Below are 27,986 nucleotides of genomic sequence, written 5' to 3'. Positions count from 1 at the left end.
ATTAAATTGTTATTTTACCGCTGGTCTGAGGTCATCTGCTGTATTTTGACCTGTTTTTAATTCAATAGAAACCCTCTCAAAACTTTGTTCATCCCGTATCGATTAATCAGTTATTGATCAAATTGATTTTCACATGCTTCCAGAAAATTTGGTCAATCATGGCGGGCAAGGGAGCAGGCATTGGCCAGGGCTCTGGTTCACAATACGGTAAATAATCGCTTTCTGGTTTATTACTGGACATATTTGTGTTGTTTATGTATGGCGGAAATTATGTAAAAACCTTTTCTGCATATATCTGTGTATTCTGAATGTCAGTATGGGTTGAAATTCATGAATTAGCACACGTATTTGTGACCGCTTCCGGTGAGGTGTTGGCCCCAGCAACACGCACAAAAAATACGAAGTCACGATTCGTAGAATTTTATGTTGAGGGCGTACATTGCACTCTGACAATATAAAACGTGTTGTTGCCGTACGCAGCGTATGGTTCCATTATTAAGTTTGAAATTCGATCTAATGCATACATTGCAAGGTCCAAGACAAGTACGGACTCATGTTATTGGGCTGTAAAGTTCCTCACTCACGTCACATCACATTCACACTGTCACTGCTACATTACTCGTACAAGACAGACTGAAACGACACCACAGCTATAGCCAAAATAACGAATTCTCAATCATGAGAGGGTGAACCTTCTTCGTCAGCGTACTTTTCATAGAATAACCCGATCGCACGACCTGCTTGACCTTGCCGAGCAACGACCGCCGTGCCACGGCCCGTGGATTGGTCAATTCTCAAAAGCTGTGTTTGCGCTGTAACCGCGTAAGAGCCGGTCTACTTTGCGTAGTACGCTCGACGCAAATAACTGTGCGTACCCAAGTTGGCTCTCACATGATCGAGAATTAAAATATTTTGGCTATAATTCAACTTCAAGAACACCACCACGCATGCGTAACGCCGTAAAAGGCCATGGGAATTAGTAGTAGATTTGCATCCACCGCCCGCATGCTCCAAAACCTACCGCATATTTTTTCATTATTTACACAAAATTTCATTATTTACCAGAAACAAGAAAAATGGCTTTCAAACATAAAATCAGCAAGTTTGAAGTTGGTAAAACAGTCGTAAAAAACATGAAAATGAGTCTGCAATGATGTTGTTCACCCGTGTTGGTTGTTCACTGCGAGTCCCGGGCGTGTAGTTCAGTACAACAAGCATGACAGGCCAGGCAATGCCGGTAGCCAGCAGCCATCTTGAAAAAAAAAAAAAAAACATGAATATGCTAATGCCTGACCCCTGTTATGGTCACAATTTCATTCATAAAAACATGCCTGGTCAATCCCAACCACTCCGAGCTACCGATTAAGACCATGTGGCGTGATTGGGTTCATGAATATTTAATGAGCAGCGATACTGCCTCAAACGGTAAAAAAGATGACGGGGATCACCAAAATTCCGATGCTATGCACTTTGCATGCTTTGTGGTGCCTGGCGTGCTAACCGGCTCCTTTACTTCTAACTTTGTACAGCGTGAATGGGGGTAGTTCGTTTGTGCCTAATAGAATAGAAATAATGAAAAAAAGCCGTGTGGGATTTTAAAAAGTTCTGGACGCAAATCTACTACTTGGCCTAAGACCTTTTTAGCCTACGTCCGGTATCCTACTATTGGATAAACTCAAAACTTCCTGTGTTATTCAAAACAACATACAGTCATGCAGTACGGGTGCACCACAATCAAACTTCTTGCCAAATTAAAATTATGCAAATTTCCTAGCACTGCCCCACGTACTGACTGCATGACATCACATGCACAGAATTGACAAATCGTGTGCGTAGGATCGGCGAAATTTGGTAAAGAGCAGCTCGTGCATGATATTGTCCATCTCCGTTGAAAAACTGGAACCTCAGAAGTAAACTCCATCAGGCATCATGACCACTTGAAATAAGCTTACAGCTAAAAGGAGTGTTCATAAATACTTTGGTGGGGGGGTTGGAAAATATGGGGGATCAAAAAAAATTTGGGTCGTAGAAAGGGGGATAAAAAAAATTCAGTCCTTAATAGGGGGGGATCAAAATTTGGGGTAAAATTCCAGGGGTAAAATGTACGAGAAGGCATGTACATTACTAAATTTTTACGCGCTACGCGCACGTGAATGTTAAGGTTAGGTGTTCGATTTTGTAATCTCAAGCTACAAATCAACTAAAGTGTGAGCACTTTACAATTTTGGTGTAAGAGTTAATGACCGTGAGGGATAGATCCCGGGGATGGGGGATACATTCCCCCAATATTTTGATAGGGGATGGTCCATACAATCATCCCCCAATGTTTACGATCTGTATATGGGTTTCTAACCAAAATTTAACCCCATAATTCCAGTTTTGTACAATATTTCACCAGTTTAGCTTTAATATGGCAAATTTTTTGGCACGCTTTGAGCGCATTTGTACCATAAATTTATTTTGTCGGCAAAAGGAGCTGGATTCACTAGCCTGAATCCTTCCAGGCCCAGAATTGTGGCGTCTTTATATTACCCACAATCCTTCATGTTGCCTTCTTCTGACCATGCATAGATGTTGAAGGACTGAGAGATTTAGTCTATGGATTCACTGGACTTTCCTCTAGGGCCAGCGTCGGCACCGTTTTTTGTCGACATATTTCGTATCTTGACGTCTACAGTGTGTCGACATACATTTGGGTTCCGAAAAAATACCAGGACTTTTTTTTCATGATTTTAGGAATATTTTAATAATTTTATCCTAAAAATATCTAGAAACACCATCGGCAATTTCAGCAAATTTCCAAGATGGCCGTCTTCATAGCGAGCCCAGACAAACGAGAACCTAGACCTATGACTTTGGTTTGCGTAGTGAAGTCAACACTGCTTAGCAACGATTTTGACAAGGACGCAACCCGGACGCAAACAAGCAGACATGTTGGCGTCTACAGAACATGTTGCGTTTGAGGCGGCGATAACGGCGCATCAATCACGCATAAGCGATCGCGTTTTTCGTTCCAGAACATGAACGCTTATTTCTCCGCGTCCGACCACCCGACCAAAATCACCTTGGATACGTGGCTTCACCTACTGCCATGGTTAGGGATGGGCAGTTACAGGTCTAGGTGGTATGTCTATGATAGCGAGCATGTAGCGATAAAGTGTACAATTTACACCGGAAAACAAGGCAAAATACTGCCATAAGTATGACCCCTGAAGGCAAATAACATGAAAAATTGGCGAAATAGTAGGTAAAAGATAAGATTTGGCATTGCATTTTGTTGAAAATACATTGGAAATGGCCAATATTTTGAGTGAAAATGAGCTTGTCTGACAAAGTTTTACTGGGCCATTGCCTTAGCACTATGTCGCCATGGACGAAGTTCTGTCGATATGTTGGCATAATTCACTTTGTCGACAGGATTCCGACAGAGGACCTGTCGACGCCGGCCTTAATTTTCTCCAACCCCAATGTCAAAAATAAATCTATGCCACTGTTAAGGGATGGCGTATGAACGTTTGGACAGTATTTATCAGACATATCGAATTGCATTCTGAATACGAAGAATGTCCTTCTGATATCAAATAATTTTGATTTTTTGAAATTCGTAATGTAATACATATTTTGTGGCAAATGATTAAAATTGATATTTTTGATATTTAACAGTACTTGAAGTAAACTTTATAAATCTGATGATTTATACTTGTATGTAGGTGGGATGAAAAGCCGACGATCAATTAAAAATTTTGACCTTTCGTATTGAAGATATGGATTTTTTTTTCCCAAAACACCAAAAAAAAAATTAGGTCGTTTTGGGGAAAAAATCCATATCTTCAATATGAAAGGTCAAAATTTTCAATTGATCGTCGGCTTCTCCTTCCAGCTACATACATTTTAAGAACATATGATCATTAGATTTATAAAATTTACTTTGAGGACAGTGGCGTAACTAGGTTTGGTAGCGCTTGGGGCAAGAAACAAAAATTTGCGCCCCAATTGCGCCAATATTTCGGGTACCGGTTACTCGCCGAAAAATGCGCCGGGTACCGGGCACAAATTACCCAAAAATCACACCCCTACTGGTAACAAAAGTTATGTATATTATAGGGGCAAGGAATCCAGTTACTACACTGGAATTTCAGTGACTCAAGACAAGCAGTTATTGATTTATTGATCAAATATTGGTTTTCCCTCATTTTTGACTGTAACTCCACAACTGTTGTCTGTGCAGTGCTGAAATAAAATTTCCAGTGCAGTAGTTGTAGTCCTTGCCCCTACAATATCTATATCTTTACTGTCACCAATGCGCTATAATTTTTGAGAAAAATGCAAAAATAGGCACAAAATTGGCCAGGGGTGTAGTACCCCTTTAAACGGAACAAAAGAAAAATGTATCAAAGATCTAAACAGTAACACAAATCGCTTGTCTGATAGCTAGGGCAATCACATTTATTGTCGGGCAATTAAAACTCTGAAGAGCTGTGCCCGATCGGGCAAGTCTAAATTTAAACCATATAAACCGAATATTTCTGTCCATCTTGGCGTGTTCACAGAAGTAAAAAAAACAGTCAAAACAAAGTAGATTTCAAGCTTCTTGAAATGGAACTCAAATTTTGCTAGGCACTCGTATCCCACACCAGACTTGCAGATATTGAGATATATGCTTATGAACATCATGACGTTACATGACTTATTGGAAGTTTGGCCAATGATAGAACCTGTTTCGTGCAAATATCATGATGTCAATGACGTCAGCTGGCCATGTATTTGAATATGATTGAGATTGAGATGTATTAGTGGTTGGCAAAATACGTAAATCACCGTGACTTTACTGACAAAATTTCACATAAAATACACATTATTTTCCACAAGAAACAAACAGTTCATGAAATAAGTGAATGAAATGTTTATTTTTTATAGTGTATTTCATGAATACTCATTTATTTATTGGATTTCCGTAAGAATGAAACTGCTAAATTCGGCACACTTATGGTACTATGCACTGCACTGCATGATGAGTATGGTAATGGTATACCGGTTGTGACTTTGTCGACAATTGTGGCCGGGAATATGGGTTAATTTCGGGCAACCAATTTTTGAATATTGCCTGCCCGATCGGGCAAGCTAAAAAATAAAATTTGTCGTGGCCTGTATAAACACATTACAAGAAATAAGTCCCCCTCTCAACATTTCGTCATAACATCGTAAGGTACCAATAAAATTAACTTACAAATAATTATATGACTGTTAACTAAGTGTTGTGTGAAAATGAAAGATGTCATTGACTTCATGGCTGAATGAGCCCAAATGGAAGACAAAAACTGCCCTTTTCAAAGTCACAAAGTTCAATAACTTCAAAATTCTCACGCTCACCTGCAAGGCACTCCACCACATCCAGGCTCCATTAGAAATGTCTGACATGCTCGAGACTGCTGTTGCACAGATGCCAACACTCCCTATTTTAGAGTGAGGCTCCTTATTTTTGCATACATTTTTGTCCATTTTGACACCCAAATTTGGCCACCTCCCTATTTCTGATATGTGCCATTGAAGTTGCAAGTAATATTGAAAACCTCCCTATTTTTGTTTGAATCCTCCCTATTTTCTGGATGTTATTGTTGGCATCTGTTTGGCAGAGAATGTTGAGCCCATTATTTAGCAATTGTATTTATTATGGTGGCAGGGACATTTTCTGTCTATTTGCCCCAAAACTGTACCAGAACAAACTTTCGGTGCACATTAGAAACAAGTACATTTTTCAAACATTCAAGAATCTCCTATGAAGGTACATCTTACATGTAGAGCACAGACCCTTCTTTCTAAGATCTTACTTATGATTGTGGCATGTAATTTATATTGTGAAATGTCTTTATGTTTTGCAGTTGTACCTAGGAACTTTCGTTTATTAGAAGAATTGGAGGAGGGTCAGAAAGGCGGAGGAGATGGAACTATTAGTTGGGGTCTGGAGAAAGCAGATGACATGAAGTTGGAATTGTGGAATGGCTCAATTATGGGACCTCCCAGGGTAAGTTTATTTAAGGGCTCATATTGAAATTCCCTTACACAGGAAGGTGTGCACCATCCTGCAGCTTTCCTGTGCTAGCCTTCTTTTGTTAAAATCCTGTGTGATTATAACACTGCAATTAGCCACTTAAATTAGGAGCGTGTTTTCCTGGGTTGTGCAATGAGCCATAGTCAGTTTGTTTTTTTTCCCATTCGTCATGGACCACTTCAAAAGGCAGGGTGTATCACTGATGCATATAATCCATCCGTTTTATGACCGAGCTTTCCAGAGGCGCACGCTTAGCGAGTGGAATCCTGCCTTCTTTCTGTGTGAAAGCGTGGTAGGGTATTTCAATATGAGCCCTAAGATGAGTCGGAGGAATGCCTGAGGTAACAGTGTTTGTGCTCAAATACTGAGAAAAATAAATCTTTCTCGCAAACACACTTACCGCCATTGTTGTCTTTAACTTCTTCAAAGTTAACTCCACACCCCATCTTGCCATGTTGGTGATGTCAGGGGATGAGATGGATATACCGGCACAGGTTCATGGCAACCTGTGTCCACATCAATTGCAGGGATGAGATTTTCCCACAGATTTGAGGTCAAAATCCAACTCCATTGCGATCAGTGTAAATATGTTGAGATATTTGGGGCATATAGGGTCTCCCTTACCCCCTGGGCTTAAAACTCCAAACAGCACTGTCAGCTCTGCCTTGTAAAATGAAGCTAATATATAAACAGTCCTCTGTGTTACTCAAATCGGTCTAAATTGCTGTTGGCTGCAAACAGTACATTACAGTCTTACAGGCTCTGTCTACAGCAAGGGTCGGTCGGTCAGGGATTTCTTTTTTTATTTTTAATGGTCATAGCCAAAACATGACTGTGTGCCTTTAATTAACTTAATAAATAGCTGGCAGTTAGTTGTGAATTGGGATATTTCTATACTGTATACCACTTCATTCATGTTTTTAAAACAGTTTAGAAGTGTGTAGAAACTGGGGAAAAAACTTTTCAGGATGTTAAAAGAAAAAACTTTTTCTGGAATTTCCATTTTTTTTTTGGCGTAATCACCATTCAAAGATTTCTGATGTAAAAAGGAATATAACACGTGTCTAGAGATTGCAATTTTGTTGATGATTTCGTGATTGTAATCTGCCATGTCTAGCAAGAATTGAGTTGCATGTGCACTTGATGAAAGGGGAATGGGAAAAGCGGATGTTGCTAGCATACTTCATGGGTGTATGGACCAGGTGTAGATGAGATTGTCCACAGATTCAACAATTTACCAATCTCATCCATGCAATTGAGTGAACTGTTTTTGCTTTTGATGTTTTTTTGTTTTTACCTTCACATGAGTTACGGTACTATAATCATTGTTATTGACCATGTTTTCTCTTGTCAGACATCACATGAAAATCGAATATATAGTCTACGAATAGTTTGCGGTAGTAATTATCCTGATGACCCACCAGATGTCTGGTTTATATCCAAAATTCACATGCCTGGTGTCAATGAACAAGGAAGGGTGAGTGGAAATTGAAATGGGTCAAAACTTTCTCACATGTATATAGTTTTAGTTTAATATTTACAACTATACAAGGGTAAAAAGTAGCATGGATTTTTCTGAAAAAGTAGAGGCCTGGAGACAGTTGCAGCGGAAAAGTATCTCCTGGACATATAATATAAGAGGCTAACCAGGGCTAAAATCATGGTAAAAGGTGGGCAAATGGACCCTAGATCTTGGTTGTTTTTATCTTGATTGAATATTTACCGAGCTGTATTGTTTGTATTTAAGCCACCCTCTATAAATGTAAAAAATTTCCATGCCATATCCTGTAGGTCATTAAAACATGGACAAAACCTACTTTCATCCAGTTCATTGCCTAATTATTCACTAATTTCATCGGATTCTAGCTTGATGATGCACTTACCGTATTTCCTTGAATAGTCCCCCCAAATAAATGCCCCCACCACTTTTTTCAACCAAGATGTTTCAATAATGCCGATATTTCCATGCTATCTTGTGTAGTAAGCTTACCAAGTTGCCCACATGGTTGATAATAGCGTCAATAACCGACAAAAATGTGATTGGAAACCCGGAAGTGAACCAGAAGTCAATGTCTCTAGTTCATAGTTCGTCATTTCAGTGTGAGTTTTAAGCTTACCTAATGATGTTAACTGGAATTATCATTCTAAAATGACCTTAAATACCCCGGTTTGGAAAATGCAATGTCCCAGTATGTGTCTGTGTTTAAGTAAAACTGACCATGAATTATCCTGACACTATTCAGAATTTCTGTTTTTGTTTTTGCAGGTGGAGAGAACGATATCCCAACACTAAAACAATGGCAGAGATGTTACACAATCAAAACCGTTTTGATGGACTTGGAGCGACTTATGGAGTCAAAACAAATAGAAAAACTGCTCAGCCCCCAGAGGGAACGACATACTAACATTTGTAAGCAGTACTTCCTCCCTCTTTCCCCTTCTTTTTGCCCTTCTTTGCCCCTTTTCCCTTTGTGATTTAATTATGAACATTATTATTATTTTGTCCTTTGATTCATCCTGAATTCCTGTGCCACACATGTCCAAAGGGGTGATAATATTTGAATCTTCTCCCCTCCCCCTCTTTGTTTTTGAAGCCAAATTTGAGAATGGGCCAGCTCCTATGTATATCCTTATTTTTGCAAACTACTGATTATCCAAATGCTTTCAACGTCCATGTTAATTGTGTTCCTCCAGTCTCTGTTTAGCACAACGGGTGAATTTGATGGGTAAATAAGAAACAGCTGAGAGATCATGCATTAGGTGTTCAGGGGTGAACATAGCGACTGCTTAGTGCCAGAAATGGGTAAGTGCAATAGCTGCCATGTGTAGCTGCCATGTGTAGATGATTACAATATACTGTGTAAATTGCCAAATGTTCACAGGGCAGCTATTGCACTTACCCACTGAGCTCAGTCAGTTCAATAAGTGCATCATTGGTTATTCCATTTAAAATCCACACTCCCCTGTGGAAGATTTTGTGAAAATATATTCTACAGGGGGAGTATGAATTTCAAATGGAATTAACACATTAGGCAGCTCCATTTGAATTTCATACACCCTCTGAGAAAGATTAAATCTGATTCTTCCACAGAGGGAGATTGAGTTTCAAATAGAGCTACCTAATGTGTTCAGGCCTGGGAGAAATATGGTTTGAAATTGTTGGCATATGTGACCCATCACATAGAAATGTGACAGTTGTCGGAATTCAAATGAAGAAAATATGGATGAAAATACAAAAAAATAATAATTATATGATGTATGTCTCGCATCAATGTGTTCCATGTCATTTTAAAGTAAAAACAATTAGTTCTTTATAAACTTTGTAAAGAACAAAAAATGTATGTTTCAAAGACAACTGCAATGTTTTGACATGATGGGTATCATATATTATCACACGTATAGTAAATATTTTAATTCTTCCGTGGTTTGGGAACGCGCTGGTGATAGGTGATCTCATAGCATAGAAGAGTTGAGGTCTCCTCTCCTTCTACACATCCATAACCAATCGTCAGCCGTCTTGTTGTCATGATCAGCCAATCAGCACAGCATACACCCCGGAAGAATAAAGAAATTTACGATAGTATTTCTGTCACATTTAGAAGCCACATACACTTCCTTGCCAAGCTCAGTGGTAAGAGCCCAGAAGTCTCGGTTCAAATCATGATCAAGGATTTGTATTTGGGAGATATCTTACGGAAGCATAAAACATAGTAAGCAAACCTCGAAATAAGCCAAAAATGTTACAGGCACTCCAGGTCTTATGTAGTGGATCCCAAGAAATCCCAGGACATTGAGCCAGAGGGCTTGCCTCATTTGGAGGTCTGAATGATGTTTCTATAATTGAAGAGGAGACGAGCTGCGTATAGTAAAAAAAACATGGCTATTGTTGTAACCATACCGCGGAAACATGGCATGTTGCCTCAGGGGATCGACGCTAAGTCAGGTACCGCGTGAGCAAACTCAAAAATAAGCGCAAACAGCAGCGAAAGCGTACCTACAAAAAGAAACTTCAGCGTAAGATAAGTGATGTCGCCAGGTCTGTACGCTGCCCGGCGGCTGTACCGGCGTCAGCTGAATTCGAGTACGCTTAGAAGGCACAGGCATGAAAAATTCCAATCTGTGTATTAATAATCCAAGGTTGTAACCAATGTATGAACTCCATATCCATGCACTAGGTATAAAAAGCTGCTTATTGATATCAGTACAAAATGTATGAAAGTTTCTTTAGAAGTGTACAGGTGGAGAATGATGGGATTCATTTAGATAAAGACATAATATTTTGGGTTGAAAAATGTGTATTACCTTTTGATGTCAAACATGCTCATCTGCCAGTACACAGTTCTTTACCCCAATAGGCTTCTACATGCATAAAATGACCTTTGAGTATGCTGGGTACGAAAATTGGTACTCCACAACTTGAGGTCAAAGTTTGAGCTTTTGATTGGTAAAAGGAAGTTAATTAGGTTATTGAACTTTGTCACTGGAGATGAGTTTGGCTCATTGTGTGTCCTGTAGATGTGAACAACAAAGGCAACCCAAGAGAGCAGGTATCTCTACTATAGATTCATTCTGGTTCCCAGTGGGAACAAAAATTGTAATAATTATCCTTTCCTTGTATGTGGAACTTATTGTCTTTGTCATCAATGGTGGCAGTGTGCAGGCTTTGATTTTTGAGCAAGGGCAGTCACTCTCCTAAAAGTGCTCCTGAAACTTTCCAGTTTATGAAGATCATGATGAGTTTAAATCACACCCCTGAAAGTCTCAGGAGAGTTATACATAGCTCTCCTGTAGTTTTGGAAACTCAACCATGTTCAATTCAATCATCCTCCTTACAGCCCTGCTAAACAGGCTCAGGAGAGTTATGCAAAGCTTGCCTGCCATTTATCAAAAGTCACAAGCCTGAGAGCATGATTTACCAATGCTTTCTCAGAACTGTCAAAATCATTTGGAACTTTTCTGACACAAAAGAATAATGAAAAATTGCTATGAATACTTGATGAATGGCTAACAGTGCTGTGAATACTTGATGAATGGCTAACAGTGCTGTGAATACTTGATGAACGGCTGAAAGTACCAAAAGATTTTGACAGGTTTGAGCAGTTTGAATTACGCATTGGCATTTTAGGGAAAATTTCGAATTGAAGCAATTTATGTTAAGATGAAAATTGGATTGTCAATTTGGTTATTGTTTTTGCATTTTGCATCTCATGTACATTGGAAATTTCAAGAGGCTACAACAAGGAAATAGTTTTGCAGATAGACTTTGAATCACCCTGAATTTAAATTGAGTGGCCCAGTATAAAAACGGCCCATGGCACATTTTTGTGAAAATTGAGATTTTCAGGTGAAAGTGCTCTACTGCCCTCTGTTTATCTACCACAGAAGTTACAAAGCTGTAAACAGTCCCCTTTTATTGCTAGAAGTAAAAGAAAACACCCCTTTCTTATATTTCCCTATGAATCTAAGATGTGTCAGTCACAAACTTGAGCAAAATGACAAAAATGTGCCATGGGCTGTTTATATACTGGTCCACTCAATTGTTTAAAGCATTTTACTTCAATGGTCTATGCCTCTCTTTACTCCTAAAGTTAATCATAAATAAAGGTTGCATTTGCAGAACAGGTGTGATATGTTGTGGCCTCACGGCAAATTTCTGCTTTGATAGGATGGTAGAAAACAATGGCTGGTTTATTTTTCAGGTTGCTTTACTTTATGAAGGCCCATTCTCATTTGTAAATTTTGAAAAAAGAAAGAAAAAAATATAAAATGTAGGTATAGTGGCAACCTGGGACAGTATTGCATTTAAAAAGAAATCATGTATTATTTAATGGAAGAGCAACAGAAAAAAAATGTTTACAGTTTTTAAATGTGTGTATGTTACTGGGATTTAAATATCAACTACAGGGTGCCCTGAAAATGTTAGGAAAAAAAATTATCAAGAAGGAAAATTTCTTGATTGCAATAACCAGGCGTAGCTGTTTACGTTCTTTGATCACCATTGGGCAACATGCAGACATGTCGCAGTTGTAGTTGAATTTTTTGTATTTGTATTGTAAATTTTTTATGAATTCTTTGTAAAGAGTGGAAACTTAAAAAAAATACTGCAAGTGTCCATTCATTTGGTTGTAATGTCACACAAAGTGTTGCATATCTCCTGTGCAAAACAATTTTGATAATTAACACAGTTAAAGACATTTGAGGGTGACAAGCTTTGTATAGTAATAAAGAGCTTGTGAGTGTAACCAATGAAAATCCTTGTCCTAAGTCGTAAGCAAGAAGAAGGGGTAGTATACAAATAATAGCAGCAGTAAATGAAGTAAAAGCAAGGTTTGGTAGTATCGGCAGCTGGTCACCCCCTGATTTTCAAAGCTTGTCACCCACACAACTCCTGTATTCTAATTGTGCAAATTATAAAATGATCTATATTTATCAGCAGATATGATTACACCAGTGTCTTAGCTAGCCACCCGTCTGCCCGTCATTTTGAGAAAGTCTGTTCAACTTTGAAGTACAGTCCAACTTCTTTTTTCTGGCCATGATAGGTCTTAGCACCAACCGTTAAAGTGAAAAATCCTGACAAGTGAATTATATGTAATTCTGCATTGAGTGTCAGCAAAAGGTTACTCAGAATTGGGTAATACCACTGAAAGATGGTATTTGCGTGCTGTATGTTTACATGTCCTTCATCCTTCTAAATTATGCTAACAGTGCATGAAGATCACATGTCTGGATAACAGAGAGATCTGTATAAAAGAGGTCTGGATAAGGGAGATTGGACTGTACACCTGATTTACAAAACAAGGCCATAGCAACAAGTCGTTGAACTCTTCAAATCCCCATTTGGTTAGTATTTGGTCTGGTTAGTGTTTTAAAGGTCAAATTAGGAAAGGCAATTTTATTCATGTTATGACGGGCAAACCACAATTACTTCTAGCTAAGACCTGGGTTACACTTACAATAGATTAGCAAAAAACAAGAAAAAGAACTTGGGAATTTCATGGGACTTTTTTAAGGGGTGGGGTATGAGCGTTTGGACAGTATTTATTGTGGGACATTAGAGCACATCAGACATATCGAATTGCATTCTGAATACGAAGAATGTCCTTCTGATATCAAATAATTTTGATTTTTTGAAATTCGCAATGTAATACACATTTTATGGCAAATCATTAAAATTGATATTTTGATATTTAACAGTACTAAAGTACACTTTATAAATCTGATGATTTATATTTGAAGTGTATGTAGGTGGGATGAAAAGCCGACGATCAATTGAAAATTTTGACCTTTCGTGTTGAAGATATGGATTTTTTTTCCCAAAACACAAAAAAAATTAGGTCTTTTTGGGAAAAAAATCCATATTTTCAATATGAAAGGTCAAAATTTTCAATTGATCGTCGGCTTTTCCTCCCAGCTACATACACTTTAAGAATATATCATTAAATTTATAAAATTTTCATCGAGGACTGTTATATCTCAAAAATGTGAAAAATATCAAATTTTATTAATTTGTCATAAAATTTGTATTTAATCGTAAATTTCAAAAAATGAAAATTATTTGATATCAGAAAGACATGCTTCGTATTCAGAATGCAATTCGATACGTCTGAGGTGCTCGCATGTCCCACAAAAAATACTGTCGAAATGCCATAAACGCTCATTCCAGATCCCTTAAGGGGACCTGTATAATTAATTGCTTATGAAAAAAAGTTAAGCATTTAGTTTCAATTGTAGCATTGTAGAATACAAAGTTAAAACCTAGATATATGACTCAAATACTGAAGTAATTAGTAGAAAACTTGGTAACTGGTGCATGTAACCTGTCAAACAATGATATAAAGAAAACTTTTCTTTTGTTTGTTTGCGGGTGCCATGTGCATATCATGTGGGTGCCATGTGCATATCATGTGGATATCATGTGGGTGCCATGTGCATGTCATGTGGGTATCATGTGCATGTCATGTGGGTATCATGTGCATATCATGCGGGTACCCTGTGCATATCATGTGGGTACCCTGTGCATATCATGTGGGTACCCTGTGCATATCATGTGGGTGCCATGTGCAAAACATCTAATTTACTGGATTGCAACTTCCACAGTGATCGACAAGACCATGTGTAATTTTACTCAGAATCAAGTGTGAATTTAATGTGACACAATCTGATCCAATCAGACCAAATCAGATAAATACCAAAATAAGGAGAAAAATACAATAATAAACACAGGCAAATGGACATTAAAAAGTTCAAAACTTTGCAAACAAAGTATGCCAGGACTTTGTAATGTTTAATAGATCAATTTGAATAATTCCAGACTTTGGTTTGAGTGGATCAGAGCTTGTCCCAAATTACTGCCTTTTTAGAAGGGAAAAAAAATTGCTAAATGCACAGTGATGAAAATGTGAAAGAGAGTTGCAGTTTTAGCATACACTTACATAAAACGTGTGTCACTAAATTGAAAATAGTTACACCTTCTCTTCTCGACTCAATAATATGAAGGTATGTGTTGTCATATTAACCCCCTGGATACTACTGGTCATCTAACAGCATTTCTGATTGGTTGATAACTTGAAATGCTCGTTTCAATTGCCAATTATGATTAGGCTTTAACCTATTCATGGTCTATCTTGCATTTGCATATGATCTTATTAATACCCTCCTTGATTGGTTCATAATAAGACACAATATTCATTTTGGCCAATCGGCAGGTAGTTCTCATGGGGTTAAATGAAATGCATTGTGAGAGCTTTAATCCAGACAAAAATTATCCATAAATACCACTGGGAAGAGGCTGTACTGAAGCAACTCCGCTTAAATTTGACGTCATTTTGAGTCGCAACCCTCACTTATAATAGGCGACATGATACTTTTTTGTCAGATCTGAGCTGCTTTGAGTACTTAACTAGTCGGTAATTGTAGCTTCTTTATAACTTTCATAAATTTGGGGACTACTAAATGATAAAACAAAACAAAGCTTTTCTGATTAAGATGTGGGTATGCATTCTTCATTCAAAATTACACTTGTTTCTGGCATGTTTTTTTGCATAGGCCTACATTTCCAGCATGCTGTGTTTGGTGTGGGATTTTGTAAGTTTTAAAAGTTTTGAGGGCCATCTCTTGACCCTTCCAAAATATTTGTCTTGTATGTCGACTGCTATGAGCACAAAACAGTCAAGTACATGCTTGGTGCAGAAAAGGGTTAACTGCCAAGGTTACCCCCCTGAGCACTACCTGACGATCTAACATTGCATCTGATTGGTCAATTACATGATATCTTTACTTTAATCACCAATCAGAATGGAGCTTTGCAAATAATTCACCCCAATTTTTTTGTGTGGTGAAATTATTCTAACAATGTTGCTGATTGGTCCAATTGAAAATGAAAACTTCTTCTTGGCTAATCAGCAGGTAGTTCTCATGGGGTTAACTAAACAAATACCCTGTAGGCTTTGCATGCAGTTAACATGTTGTGCTCTAACAATCGGATCATCATACATGTACTATCCAATATCCATACACCGTGAATAATTCACTTTTTCACTTCTTGACAAAATCCTACATATACAGTTCATTACCATGCCAGAAACACGTCTAATTTTTGTTAGCCTTTTTGTGTGGGGGAAAAGGATGACATTTTCGGATCTAGAAAAGTGTATAAAAATGTTGTATTACTTACTAACAAAGTGTACAGAAAAATGAAAAAAAATTTAAAAAACATTTGATTGTTTTTGCACTGACCAGTATGTTACATGTGTTCAATAGTACACATAATTCTTCTCTTGTTTCATATTGGAAGAAAAAAAAAATAATTGCAGTTTGTTAGCCAAGAACATGATGTCTATTTATAGAACCACCACAGAATTAGAGAAGGAGAACCAGGACTCCCTATACCGCCCGTGCAATCGCGCTGTCAGCTATGGGGAGAAAATTGGGGGTATTCGGGTCCTTACCGACTGTGCGCGGAGACGAACGAAAACAATTCTGCGTCTCATCTGAAGTGGCTTAGTACTCGCGTGCAGGTCGCATCAAGTGCGTCTCTCAAATGTGCCCTTCATCCATGTTGCGCTTGCATGACAACGAATGTCTCAAGTGCATTCCGAGGGAAACAGAATACCCCCAATTTTTGCTCCATGCCTGTATCAAGATGGCGGTCGAGTCCCGATTCTCCGTTTTTAATTCTGTGAGAACCACACTACTTTGTCAGGTACTAAATAGCTAGGCACAAACCATGAGGAAAGTGTGCATGTAAGCATGCACATTGCAGTTTACGTACATATACGTCCAGGCAGGGCTCAAAAAACCTCTTTTGATTAGTCCTTGTTTAAACTTTTGGCCATTGATAAAACAAAATTCCAAATTTTATCAAAATTGTTTGGGCAAATCAGCATAGCCCCCATGTATGTTGAGCCCTGCTTCCAAGATGCAAGCCTTTGAAAAGGTTTGGTGTAACAAATATATGACAATTTGAGCATAGTTGGTATTTTTTTAAATGATTAGTATAACAACCAAAATTTTTTGTTATGTGAATTTTACACCAAAATTGTTGAAAATGAAAATTTTGTTTTTTAAGCAGATATTCTGATTCTATAAATCAAGTTACACCAAACATTTAAAGCTATCGCACACCAGTTTGGTGTGTGTAAGCTAAACAAACTATATATTGTCTCTACATTTGTGTGATTAGGCCTATGTCATTCAATGTCATTTGCATAATGTTATCAGGTCTGGTCTTATTTAGTATTTAACAAAATAAAGTATGTATCTTTGGAGAAAGAAATGAGGAAGTTGACATGTGTTATTATTGGTGTCGTGGTTTGAGGAAAGAATCTGATATGATATCATTGGGTGCAGCTTCAAATCAAGCATTAATTCGGCGCTGGGATATGGCGCATGTTTAAAGATGCTACATAAATACGTAAAACAGGTGCCTCAATAAATGACGTCACCGACTCTCCAAAAGTAATAATACTATCTGGAGTTTTGTCCATAGTCAGTGGTGCATTGGGCTGTTCTAGTTGAAATCCCTACACCTATGGGAGACATGACTTTAATCTCCCATGCAGGATGCAGGGGGTGTAGCTTTCTAATGGAATCACTTGATCAGGTGTCTTCCATAGGGGTGTATGGATTTCAACTGGAATAGCCCATTATGGCATGAATGTAGACGCAAAGTTGTGACTGGATATTTGGGGCATTACTATGTCAGCAGTTCATTCATTGTATGTTAAATTCATGTTGCAGCTGAGTTAAGGTGGTACTACACCCCTTGATAAATTTACTATAATATAAAGTTACTACACTGGAATTTCAGTGACTCAAAACAAGTAGTTCCTGATTTATTGATATTGGTTTTCCCTCATTTTTTTTTTTAACTCCACAACTGTTGTCTGTGCTGAAATAAAATTTTCAGTGCAGTAGTTGTAGTACTTGCTTCTATAATATGCATATCTTACTTGTCACCAATGCGCTATAATTTTTGAGAAAAATGCAAATAGGTACAAAATTGGCCAAGTGTGTAGTACCACCTTAATCTTGTCATACGTTGTCATGTTATCTGGCCCTACATGATATCGTGATTTTGCAGGCTACATTATATGGAGACACTCCCATCAGAAATTGACTTGGGTACATAAATTGAACCCTGGAGGGTACTTGACACAAGTGACCATACAGTTACTCCGGAAAGACCTGTGTTTGGACAGAGAAGATGATAAAAGAGGAAGTCGCTCGCTGCCCACATCAGATAAATAATGTGTGCATCCGCCTATTGATGGAAATAATGATCTAATCCGATTGATCAACTAATACGATAAGTGGCTTTGCGAGGCACGACTGTCTAGCTCTAAACAGCGCATGCCCGGATATCAATTTGTTACGTCAGTTGACCGCAAAATATAATTTCTGTATTGTTTGGCATGACCGACTGCTAAGGTTGACCCGAGATCCCTGTGAAAAAGACCCTCATTTTGGATCCAAATAGCATTTTTGGACACGTTTGGACACAAAACGGGAGTATATGGAGAAACTGACACGAGTTTGAAATTAGTGATTACACTAGTTTTAAGTTTCCGTAAACTGCCGCAAATATTTAAATGCTTATCATTTAAATTTCTTTTCCTTTGACCTTGTATTAATTTTACTGGAAAATTAATTATGCTTGACTTTCCATAACTTAACAAAACTTTTGATTTTTTTAATGGGAGTTGTGATTATATGATGCTTTTTCACTCGTTTAAAAATCATGGTCACCCTGGTTAGTATTATTTTTCTTTAAAGAAAAAAAAATGATTTGACTACGAAATTGGGACTTTAACGATGTACTTCCGTGTGTGGAATATTTTCTCCACTAAGAGAACTACCGAATCAGTCGAGCGTGTGTCGGATGAACAGATTACCACAAAGGAAGTTTGAAGTGGTATTTTAAGTAAAGTACCCAAAACAAAGAAAAGTGAATGGAGGTTAACTGTGGGTAATCGGATTATATGTTTGAGCGAACTCCTCTTTTCTCATCTTCTCTGGTTTGGACTGTGGGGCTTCAAAGGACACCCTAAATTTGATATAAAATTGGATCGGTTGAGCCCATATTTATTGGTCGAGCTATGAGTTTTAAAATATTGGACGAGACGTAGTCGAGTCCAATATTTTACAACTCATAGCGAGACCAATAAATATTGGGCGTAAAGCATCAATTTTATCATTATTATGTTTTGGATCCAATATTATCACAACTTGGATCCATCAAAACATAATAATGACTAAAATAGAGCTCTGAAAGGCCAGTAAGTTCCAGCATTGTGATCATTCCTAAAAGGTCTGGTTGTTCCTGTTTTTTGTAGCTCTAATCAACACTGTTTTGAATATAATCCAAGCTCCTAACGAGTTAACAGTTTCAGTTCACCTCTATCACTCATCCTTTTCAAGAGCCAGTAAAATCATTTAAAAACTTTCAAAATCTACCAAAAACAAAACTGATGCTCAAACAAGGCAAAAATAGACAGCAAGTGTCCAGGGATGTACCCAGAAACCTAAGATGCACCAACCCCGGATATGCAGTGGCAAGGATAACACCAACATGGGGCGATTTTGAATGTTTTAGGCATAGACCTGGGTGTGCGCTCCCTCTATGCATCATATTTCCCTGGTGTCAGCAACCATTAATCAGCTATAGGATTAAGCACATCATAAATGCTGTTTTGGTCATAGCCCAATCACTAATAGCCTCATCGCCAGATTACCAGAAGTGGTATAAATTTTGGTATCAGAAGATACTATTTTTCTCATTCACCCTGTGCATTTTCAGGGCTTGAAGATATTTAAGTATATAAACTGAACTCAAAAAGAAACTTATAATTTTTTACAACTTGTGAATCACAAGGTCATATCTTAAAATACTGTCAATCAAAATGAACCAAAATTACACACAGGATTACCTTAATACTCTACTCAAAACACATGTCAGTAACCAAGCAGTTGTCCAACTGACACAACAGCAAAATGCACTGTCATGGGACAGCTTCCTGGACTTCCTTCACTTTCACAGCCCAACATTTGGCACCCAGGACAAAAAAATCTGTGAGAATGCACACAAGATCCTTGCACAGATGATAAAAGCGGTGATGCTTTCTGCTTTTCATACACTTTTTTCATGAAACAGGGCTGGGCTGTGAATGTGGTCCAGGAAGCTGTCCCATGTCAGTGCATTTTGCTGTTGTGTCAGTTGGATAACTGCTTGTTACTGACATGTGTTAAGAGTAAGTATTGAAGTAAATCTGTGTGTAATTTTGGTTCAATTTGATGGACAGGATTTCAAGATATGACCTTGAAAAAATATAAGTTTTTTTTGAGCTCAGTTTATGTTATGAATGAAAAGGTGCACCTTTTTGGGCGACCGAAAATTACATTTGTAGCTCTCATATCAAAATGAATTGAAACACCGGCGTGAAACTTTACATTGGTGGTAAAGGTCATTCAATCAAGAAAACTTTATAGTTAAATCGGACCATCCCCCTTTTAGTAACACTAACATTTTGAAAAAAGAAAGACATACACCAGTTAATATTCTATACATGATATTACTTTATTCAAAAATTCTCATTGCAAATCACTCAACTCTCATAAAACAATATAAATTAAACATGCAGTTTTCCAAGAAAATAAACATATGTTATATGAATGAGATAATCTGAATAGTCATGGTGATGAAATTTAAGTATATTTAACACTTGCAATTTCCATAGATAAAAAAAGTATGGAAAATATAAAATTTGAATATCAATATTATGTGAACATTGTGTATCAATGTAATCAATCTTGCAGAGATAACGATATATATCGGGCTTTCTCAAATGGATATTCTGAAGTGTCGCTGTCTTATATGAAATGAACCTGGAGTGCCACTATCCAATGCAAGTGAGCAAAGTGTGAAATGGGTGGGGTCCAGGGCCCGCCGTAAGGCTCCTGTTAGGGTCCAGGCGGAAAGCCCCAGGGCAGACCCCCGGTCACTCATGGATTTTTACTTTCTGGGAGGTGCTCAACTTGCATGTTTTTGTATAAGTTTTCAAATTTAAACTTGAATTTAAGAACATTTTAAGCCCTGTGTTTGTATTTGTAATTTGCACCAGTGATGACGAGCTAATGAATCACACTCCTAATTGAGCATTTTTGGAGATACGTCACTCCTAATATCTCGGAATCATGGCGGAAGAAATGAAGGCACTATCTTGTATTTTAATAATAATCTGTATCAATAAATTGAATATAGTGACATCCAAATTGACTGTAATTAAATTGGTCACACACAAAACTGCAAAGAAAATCAAACCTATTTTATCAACTAATAAAACAAACTGGCCAATAATCTTCTGTTTAAATACTTTCATTTTATGAATAATTATAACTTGTAGAAAAAAAATGGCATAAAATAAGACATAATGTGCAACAGCAATCTTATCAAAACATTTGTTTTAACCCCCTGAGCACTACCTGCCGATCTAACATTGCCTCTGATTGGTCAATTACATGATACCTTCACTTTAATCACCAATCAGAATGGAGCTTTGCAAACAATTCACCCCAATTTTTTTGTGTAGTGAAATTATTCTAACAATGTTGCCGATTGGTCCAATTGATAATGAAAACTTCTTTTTGGCCAATCGGCAGGTAGTTCTCATGGGGTTAAATGTATATTTCATACTTATTCTGATACTTATTATATCTCTACATAATCCTAAATTCATTTTTTACATACCCATATTATGAAAATAAATAAATTCTAACATGCTGCTTCATAAAATTAAGAACTTAAGGATAGAAGACTGTATGTTATTGCAGCATACACATGATGGCATAACATGCATTTTACTGGATGATGCAAAAATAATTAGATTTTATTGAAATGATAACAAAGTTTGAAGGGAACTTCTGAGAAAACAAATACATGTGGCTATTTTAAGGATATTCTAAATTTCAGTCAATCATCTATAAGGAGGCAACATTTGTTAGAATTCAAAATTAAATAATTTGCAAAAAATCTCAGTATCTGAAAAAAAATCCATATTACAAAATTCTTGTTTACATGATCAGCTGTAATTATATCCTATTATTATGTTACAATACAGACATTGACAACATATAAATGACACATTTTATCCTTTATGGCACATATGGCAAGCCATAGTGACTCATTGCAGTGCTATAGCTTGCCATATATGCCTTAAAGTTGAATTGCCAGTTTGTAATTAAGTGTGATGTGTGTAAATGACACATTTTAGACCAAGTAGTGCTGATGGTCTTTATGGCACCTTTGGCAAGCCATATTGACACAAATTGCAACTATAGCTTGTCATATATGCCATAAAGGTGAATTGTTGTAATTGATGTTTCTTTACCATGTTTGTTTAACAGGAAAGTATCATATTAAAGTTATTTATTTCCAAAAATGTAAAACTGGTTAAGTGCATGGCTACACATGTGCATTTATGTGTTGACAAATATCCGAAATATAGAAACACTTCCACATTACCTATGCATGTCATATTAAAAATATACACTGGCATACATGTATATATTTATATATCTATATATTAATATACAAACAGTATCATACAATTATTAACATTATATATAGCATCATTATCAATATATCAATCACTTCTAAACAACTCTTTTGAAACAAATCTTTTTGCAGCTATCAACAAGAATATTTCCAAGATTCTGCCACTATTTTTTCCATTTTATGAAAATATTTGTCATCATTATTAAATCTTTCCTAGTATATTATGTACATATTTTGACTAAATTTTGTGATCAGATCCAGGTAGAAAGTTAGGACATGGGTCTGTATCACTTTATTAATTAAACAACAAAAATAATATATTCAAATTTGTATTAAAATTTTAAACAAAAAAATTGAATGAATCAAAGTGAGGCGAAACACTGATGTTACCACACATAACCACTGTTCAGTGCAAGAAGTGGGTAAGTGCAATAGCTTCCCTGTGACCATTTGGCAATTTACAAACAGTATATTGTACTCATCTACACATGGCAGCTATTGCACTTACCTACTTCTGGCACTGAGAAGACGATTAGGCCTAGGCCTACATTGTATAACAAAAGACTGGCATGACTTCTCTAGAGTCCCTTCTTCAATAATTTTAAATTTTCAATCATCATTATAGCATATATACCTTCATACATCATATCTCAGAATTATGTATGCCAAGAAATGTATCAATTTTTCATATTTGACAAGAGCTAAAGTGACCATGTTATCCCAGTGATGAAGCAATGTCACAATTGACATGTGTGCTTCCACTAGCACATACATGATTTGTTCAGTCCAGTCAACCAGCCAAATTTTTTGCAACAAAATGCTTGTAGCTATAGGGAAATATATTAAGGCTATAAAAAAGTTTGTTCCCTTAAGTGTTCATGCATTTTGTTTTTCGGAGCAATTTTACCACATTTCACTTTTTTTTTAGGAATGCAGAAAAAATGTATGTCTTAAAGCAACAAGTGAATGAAAACATTATTTTGTCAAAACAATACTTTTTTTTATTTATTTTCAATATAATATCAATAAATTCTATGAAAATCGATCCATAATTTTCCTAACAAAGTATAATTTTCATATCTAAACTTATACTCAAGCTTTATAAGTTGATGATTTGTAAGGAGCTTAGTCATAGTTTGGCATTGTAAGACATGCACCTTATTGTCACGTGGCTTATATTCTGATAGTTAAAGTATTTTAACAGTATAATAAAAAATCATTTTGTACTAATTCAAATTCAAATTGAAAGTGTTAATATGCAAAGTTAATGAAAATGAGTCTTATAGCATTTGAATTGATAGCATTACTTTTTTAGCCTTAAAATAGATAGATGGAAAAGTTAAGCAAGAAATATAAGCAGAATTGGATTTTTATATCGCACAAGCTGCAGAAGCTAGAGCAAATAATGCATGTCAAGTAAACGGTCAATTTCAGGGTTACCACTCTGTATTTATATGGGCTTTGATAGGTGTTTTCTATCCTAAAATGAGAAACATTACCATGGAAGGTGTTTATGGCAAACCACCTCTACAAAGATACTTTATTCTACACCCGTTTCAAGAAAAGGAGTGGTACCCCTGATATGGTCTATTACATACTAACATGACTTAAAACCATAAAGGCTGGGAATGATACATTCAAGGCATTTTGTGAAAACAGTTTTGTTTGTTTGTTTGCTTCTTTGTTTGTTTGTTTGTTTGTAAGAAAAATATGACAAATTTGAGAGATATGATGATATGATATACATACCTAGCAGGCCCGTACGCAGGATTTTTTTTGGGGGGTGCTGATTTTGAAAAAAGTGGACTTTTTTCCAAAAGGGGGGCAATTTTGTGAAAAGTGGACTTTTCCCCCTAAATTTGGACCTTTTTGACCAAAAAACCGTAAAAAACCTGATTTTTTGGCTCGCTACGCTCGCAAATTCTTACATTTTGGGACTTTTTGTATACTTTTGTATAATTTGGGGAGGTGCGGTCGCACCCTGCGTACGGGCCTGATTATTACCTAGTGACATTGGTTATTTCTGCAGGAACTGGCTACAACTAAAGAGTGAATCTACTCTGTATTGATGGCCTGGCAAGAAGGCCACTTAAATTACAGCAAACAAGTTTCAAACTTTGACCAATTTGTTGATAATACATTGTGTGCATGTCTGTTCATTGATCACAATTAAAAGGCTAATCCAGTTGAAATTCATACACCCCCTATGGAAGACATGACCTTAATCTCCCACACAGGGGGTGTAGATTTCAAATAGAGTCACCCATTCAGATAACCCCATTTGAAAATCACACTCCCTGTGCAGTGTGTAAGACTAAGGTCATGTGTTCCATGTGGGGTGTATGGATTTCAACTAGAATAGTCCAGAGTACACTCTTTAGTAGACATCAGTGGGCATACATTAACCATGACATTCAATCCTTGGTTAATCATCCCACAACATAAATACTAAGTATGGATTTTTTGCTTTTGCCTTAGACAAGACTTTTTTTTTGATAATACAAATATTTTGAATCTAGTATAACTTATCCACTTTTCAAGTGCAAATGGAAATGGAAAATATAGTGGCAGAATGACAATTATACGAGGCATATATATTACAAAAATTAACAGTTTAGATTTCTACATGATGTACAAATACAAAATATACAAATATCTTCTTGCGTACATATATATAAAACATTCGGCTTTTTTACAGTATCACCATAATTCAATAATTACAATCATATTATTATTATACTGAGAAAGAAATTTGACCCAAAAATATTTTACGAGTTTGTTTCACAAAAATAAGCACATAACTTATCTGCTGGGTGGAAAACTTGAGAGCAATATAGAGAACTAAGGTTGTGAGAATGTACAAAATGTACAAATGTATAAAAGTACAGAATTGACTATTTTTGTGAAACACACTGTAATGGCATGTCATATTTTAACTTTCTCATTGTTCAAATGTATTCCAGAACCAAATCCAGACAAATTTGTAAGTTGTTCAATATTGTGGTGATGTTGAACCACTATTTCTTTATTATATTTTGAATCCACTGTTCTACAGAAAGCCAATAAGCTTACAAATAGAGTCTGGATTTTTTTTTGTTGTTGTTGTTCTGGCCCGAGGACTAGAGAGGCTTTCAAATCTCAGTTGTATTCACTTTAATGGCCTGCATCCATTGACGGGTATTGAGAAAACGCCCTCTTTGGCACGTTGGCAGGTTTGACGGTATACACAAGGAGACACTGCATCCAGTCGTTAGCCTCCTGGTGAGTAGGCGCCCTCAATTTGTACACCTTTTCCTCTGTCTGAATAACGATTGTTCTGTCATCCTCAAGTGCAATTGGACTCCCCCGCAAGTAAATGGACTCGACATTCTTTTCATTCTTCTTCTTTGAGTAGTATAACTGTCCCTTGTTGGTGAGCTCAAAGTATCGCTTATTCCATTGTGATGCGAGGGGTGACTTAGTGGATGCCAGTTTTTCTAGCCAGCCTTCCTTGGTTGGATTGGAGACAAATTTCCTGGTTTGTTGTCTCTCCTTCAAAAAAGAAATTGCATGAACATTATTCAGTGTTGTATTTAGTTGAATTTAGGTGTGTGGGTGGGGTGGGGTGGGGAGGGGGCAAGTGCATATGTTTGTGGATGAAGTTGTGCTCATTTATTTGTATTATATCAATCAGCATTTCAGAATAGGTGTGGACAAAAGTTTGTTTGGGCTATTCCAGTTGAAATCCATACACACCACTATTGAAGACATGATCTTAATCTCCCACACAGGGGGTATAGATTTCAAATGGAATCATCCATTCAGGTAGCCCCATTTGAAATTCACACGCCCTGTGTAGGAGATTAAGGATAGGTCTTCCATAAGGGGTTTGGATTTCAACTGGAATAGCCCCATGAGACTTGCCGTTCTAGACATACATGGTCAATTTATTTTTCCACAGAAAAATGCAAAAGAAGTTGAATACTACTTTTTGGCTATATCTCAAAATCAATATTTAGCGACGAGTGATACATTTAGATTAGTCACATTTCCTTATTACGGAGAAATATGAATAAAAGGCAGTCAGTTAGGGAACAAACAAAAAGTTTGATGACACCCTAAAACACAAGTGACTTTGTTAGGAGGCAAACTCCCTCCCTCCCTCCCTGAAATGAAAGTGAAATGATGAAAATTCAAACCCGAAAGATAAAATTTCAGCAATTATTGTAACTATTTTTTTATACAAATGTAATCCCCAAACAAAATGATTTTCATTTATGGGATGTCATCAAACGTTTGGTTTGTTCCCTTAAAGAGGGAGCCCCACCAGAGCAGTCCTTTTTAGGTCAACCAAACCTGCCTGGTTATCAAATTAATCACTGACAAGGTTATACCTGAATTCGACAGGTGCTACTTGATGAAATCACATTATAACATCAATTAGCACCTGTCAGAGATAGGTAAACCTTGTAACTGATTAGATTAAAGTGATGTTGGAAGATGCATGTATGCATTCTGTTAGTTCTTACCCTCAAGAAGTCTTGTCCACTTCTTGATCCAGGACTCTTAGGATCACTGAATGCCTTCCTTAAGGTGGCCACATGAGTGCTCTTCACTTCTATGTCTGGTGTACTGTTCACTGAGTGGGTGTCACTCTTCTCAAACTTGCTTATTTGAGAGTCACTAGAAGATGTAGCATCTACCTTTGTATGGCCATTCTGTTTCTTTTTGTTCTTCTTCAGCAATTTGGACTTCCTTCTGGAGAGCATAATGATCATGAAGAAAATTAATAAAACATGAGTAAACCATAATTAGGAAGCAATTTTAGACTTCTATGCTACTCAAATTTGGTACACTCACCGGAGCGCTTTCACCGGGTCAACCGGCATCTTCAGCGGATGTTATTGCTCTGAAGATTGTTGTTGCTAGTGATGTAGTACTAGGAAACCATGTTTTCCTCTACAGAATTTGTTTCCCTGATTGTTTTAGGAGTCATTTTGACCACATGGTCCTAAAATTTAATAAATTTTCACTAAAAAATCCCAAACTTTCAGCAATGTTACTTCGCTTTCACAAAATACATGTAATCTGCCAAAGATTCATTTATAATTTTATAAATGCCCACAGAAAGGTGCTTTACACATGTGTTCCGCAGGGTTCCATCTTGGGACCCCTGATCTAAAAGACCCAAAAATGGGAGATGGTTCAATTGAGAAGTACACTCTAACCACCCTAACTGTGAAATTTCATTTTGATCATTGTTTCTGTTTCGATTTTAGAATCAACATCAAAACCCATTATGACATTTCTATTTGAACAATAAAACTTCAACCACACAAGAAAAATCTAAGGTTTAATTCCTACTGGCAGGAAGGGAAGGTGATATATGGAGAGGGGATCACTCAATCTGACCATGCTTCTCTCCGGAGGTCAGTGCTGTTGTATTTTTAAACTTTGTTGTCAAGTTTTAAGCCATTTTGATGACTATTAAGCAGTGGCAGCACTACTGGGGGTGGGGGAGGGCATTTCCCCAAAAATATCTTTCTTGCCCTCCCTCAGTTTGCCTACCCCCCACACTTATACGGCAAAAAATACCAAATTACACAAATTTCCACTTTCTGTGGCAATTTTGTGCAAAATTTGTTGATTCTTCTCTCCCCCCCAAAAAAATTTACTTTTCCCCCAATGCACACACCCCCAAAAAAAAAATCCTGGTGCTGCCACTGCTATTAAGGCAGCCATTTCTTAGTATGCGGTCTTACCTTACGAGGTGTGTCTGTCCAGCGGCCATTAGGGTAATATCAGCTTCTCTCTTGAATGCCTTGACAAATTCACTGATTGCGCTGAAGATTTCCTCCGACTCAGCATGACAAGGCTCACCGAACCTCACCTGTTATGTAAAGC

General features: G+C 37.0%; 2 protein-coding genes across 8 annotated transcripts in view; one reads left to right on the top strand and one right to left on the bottom strand.

Annotated features, from left to right (window-relative positions):
- Window positions 1-73: 73 nt before the first annotated feature.
- On the top strand, window positions 74-9,271 carry LOC140136163 (ubiquitin-conjugating enzyme E2 variant 2-like). Its single transcript, XM_072157875.1, is given in 5 exon segments — window positions 74-207; window positions 5,880-6,022; window positions 7,404-7,530; window positions 8,322-8,399; window positions 8,402-9,271. Coding segments are annotated over 5 exon segments (450 nt in total). The 5' UTR covers window positions 74-158; the 3' UTR covers window positions 8,455-9,271.
- A 14,008-nt stretch (window positions 9,272-23,279) lies between these two features.
- LOC140136159 (uncharacterized) overlaps window positions 23,280-27,986 on the bottom strand; it is a 224,185-nt gene continuing 219,478 nt past the window's right edge. For 6 of the 7 annotated variants that reach the window (XM_072157865.1, XM_072157866.1, XM_072157864.1 and 3 more), the window contains 4 exons: window positions 27,845-27,972; window positions 26,612-26,840; window positions 24,108-25,634; window positions 23,280-23,852 (listed from right to left, as the gene is read on the bottom strand). In XM_072157865.1, the coding sequence (XP_072013966.1) occupies window positions 25,257-25,634; window positions 26,612-26,840; window positions 27,845-27,972 (735 nt within the window). In that variant the 3' untranslated portion in view covers window positions 23,280-23,852; window positions 24,108-25,256. The remainder of the gene's footprint in view (window positions 23,853-24,107; window positions 25,635-26,611; window positions 26,841-27,844; window positions 27,973-27,986) is intronic. The other variant, XM_072157870.1, reaches the window with a different exon arrangement.

The sequence above is a fragment of the Amphiura filiformis genome, chromosome 16 (assembly GCF_039555335.1).
Source record: "Amphiura filiformis chromosome 16, Afil_fr2py, whole genome shotgun sequence".
In the NCBI taxonomy this organism is placed as follows: domain Eukaryota; kingdom Metazoa; phylum Echinodermata; class Ophiuroidea; order Amphilepidida; family Amphiuridae; genus Amphiura; species Amphiura filiformis.
Note: the sequence above shows the minus strand (reverse complement) of the source record. Positions and strands in the feature narration are given on the sequence as shown.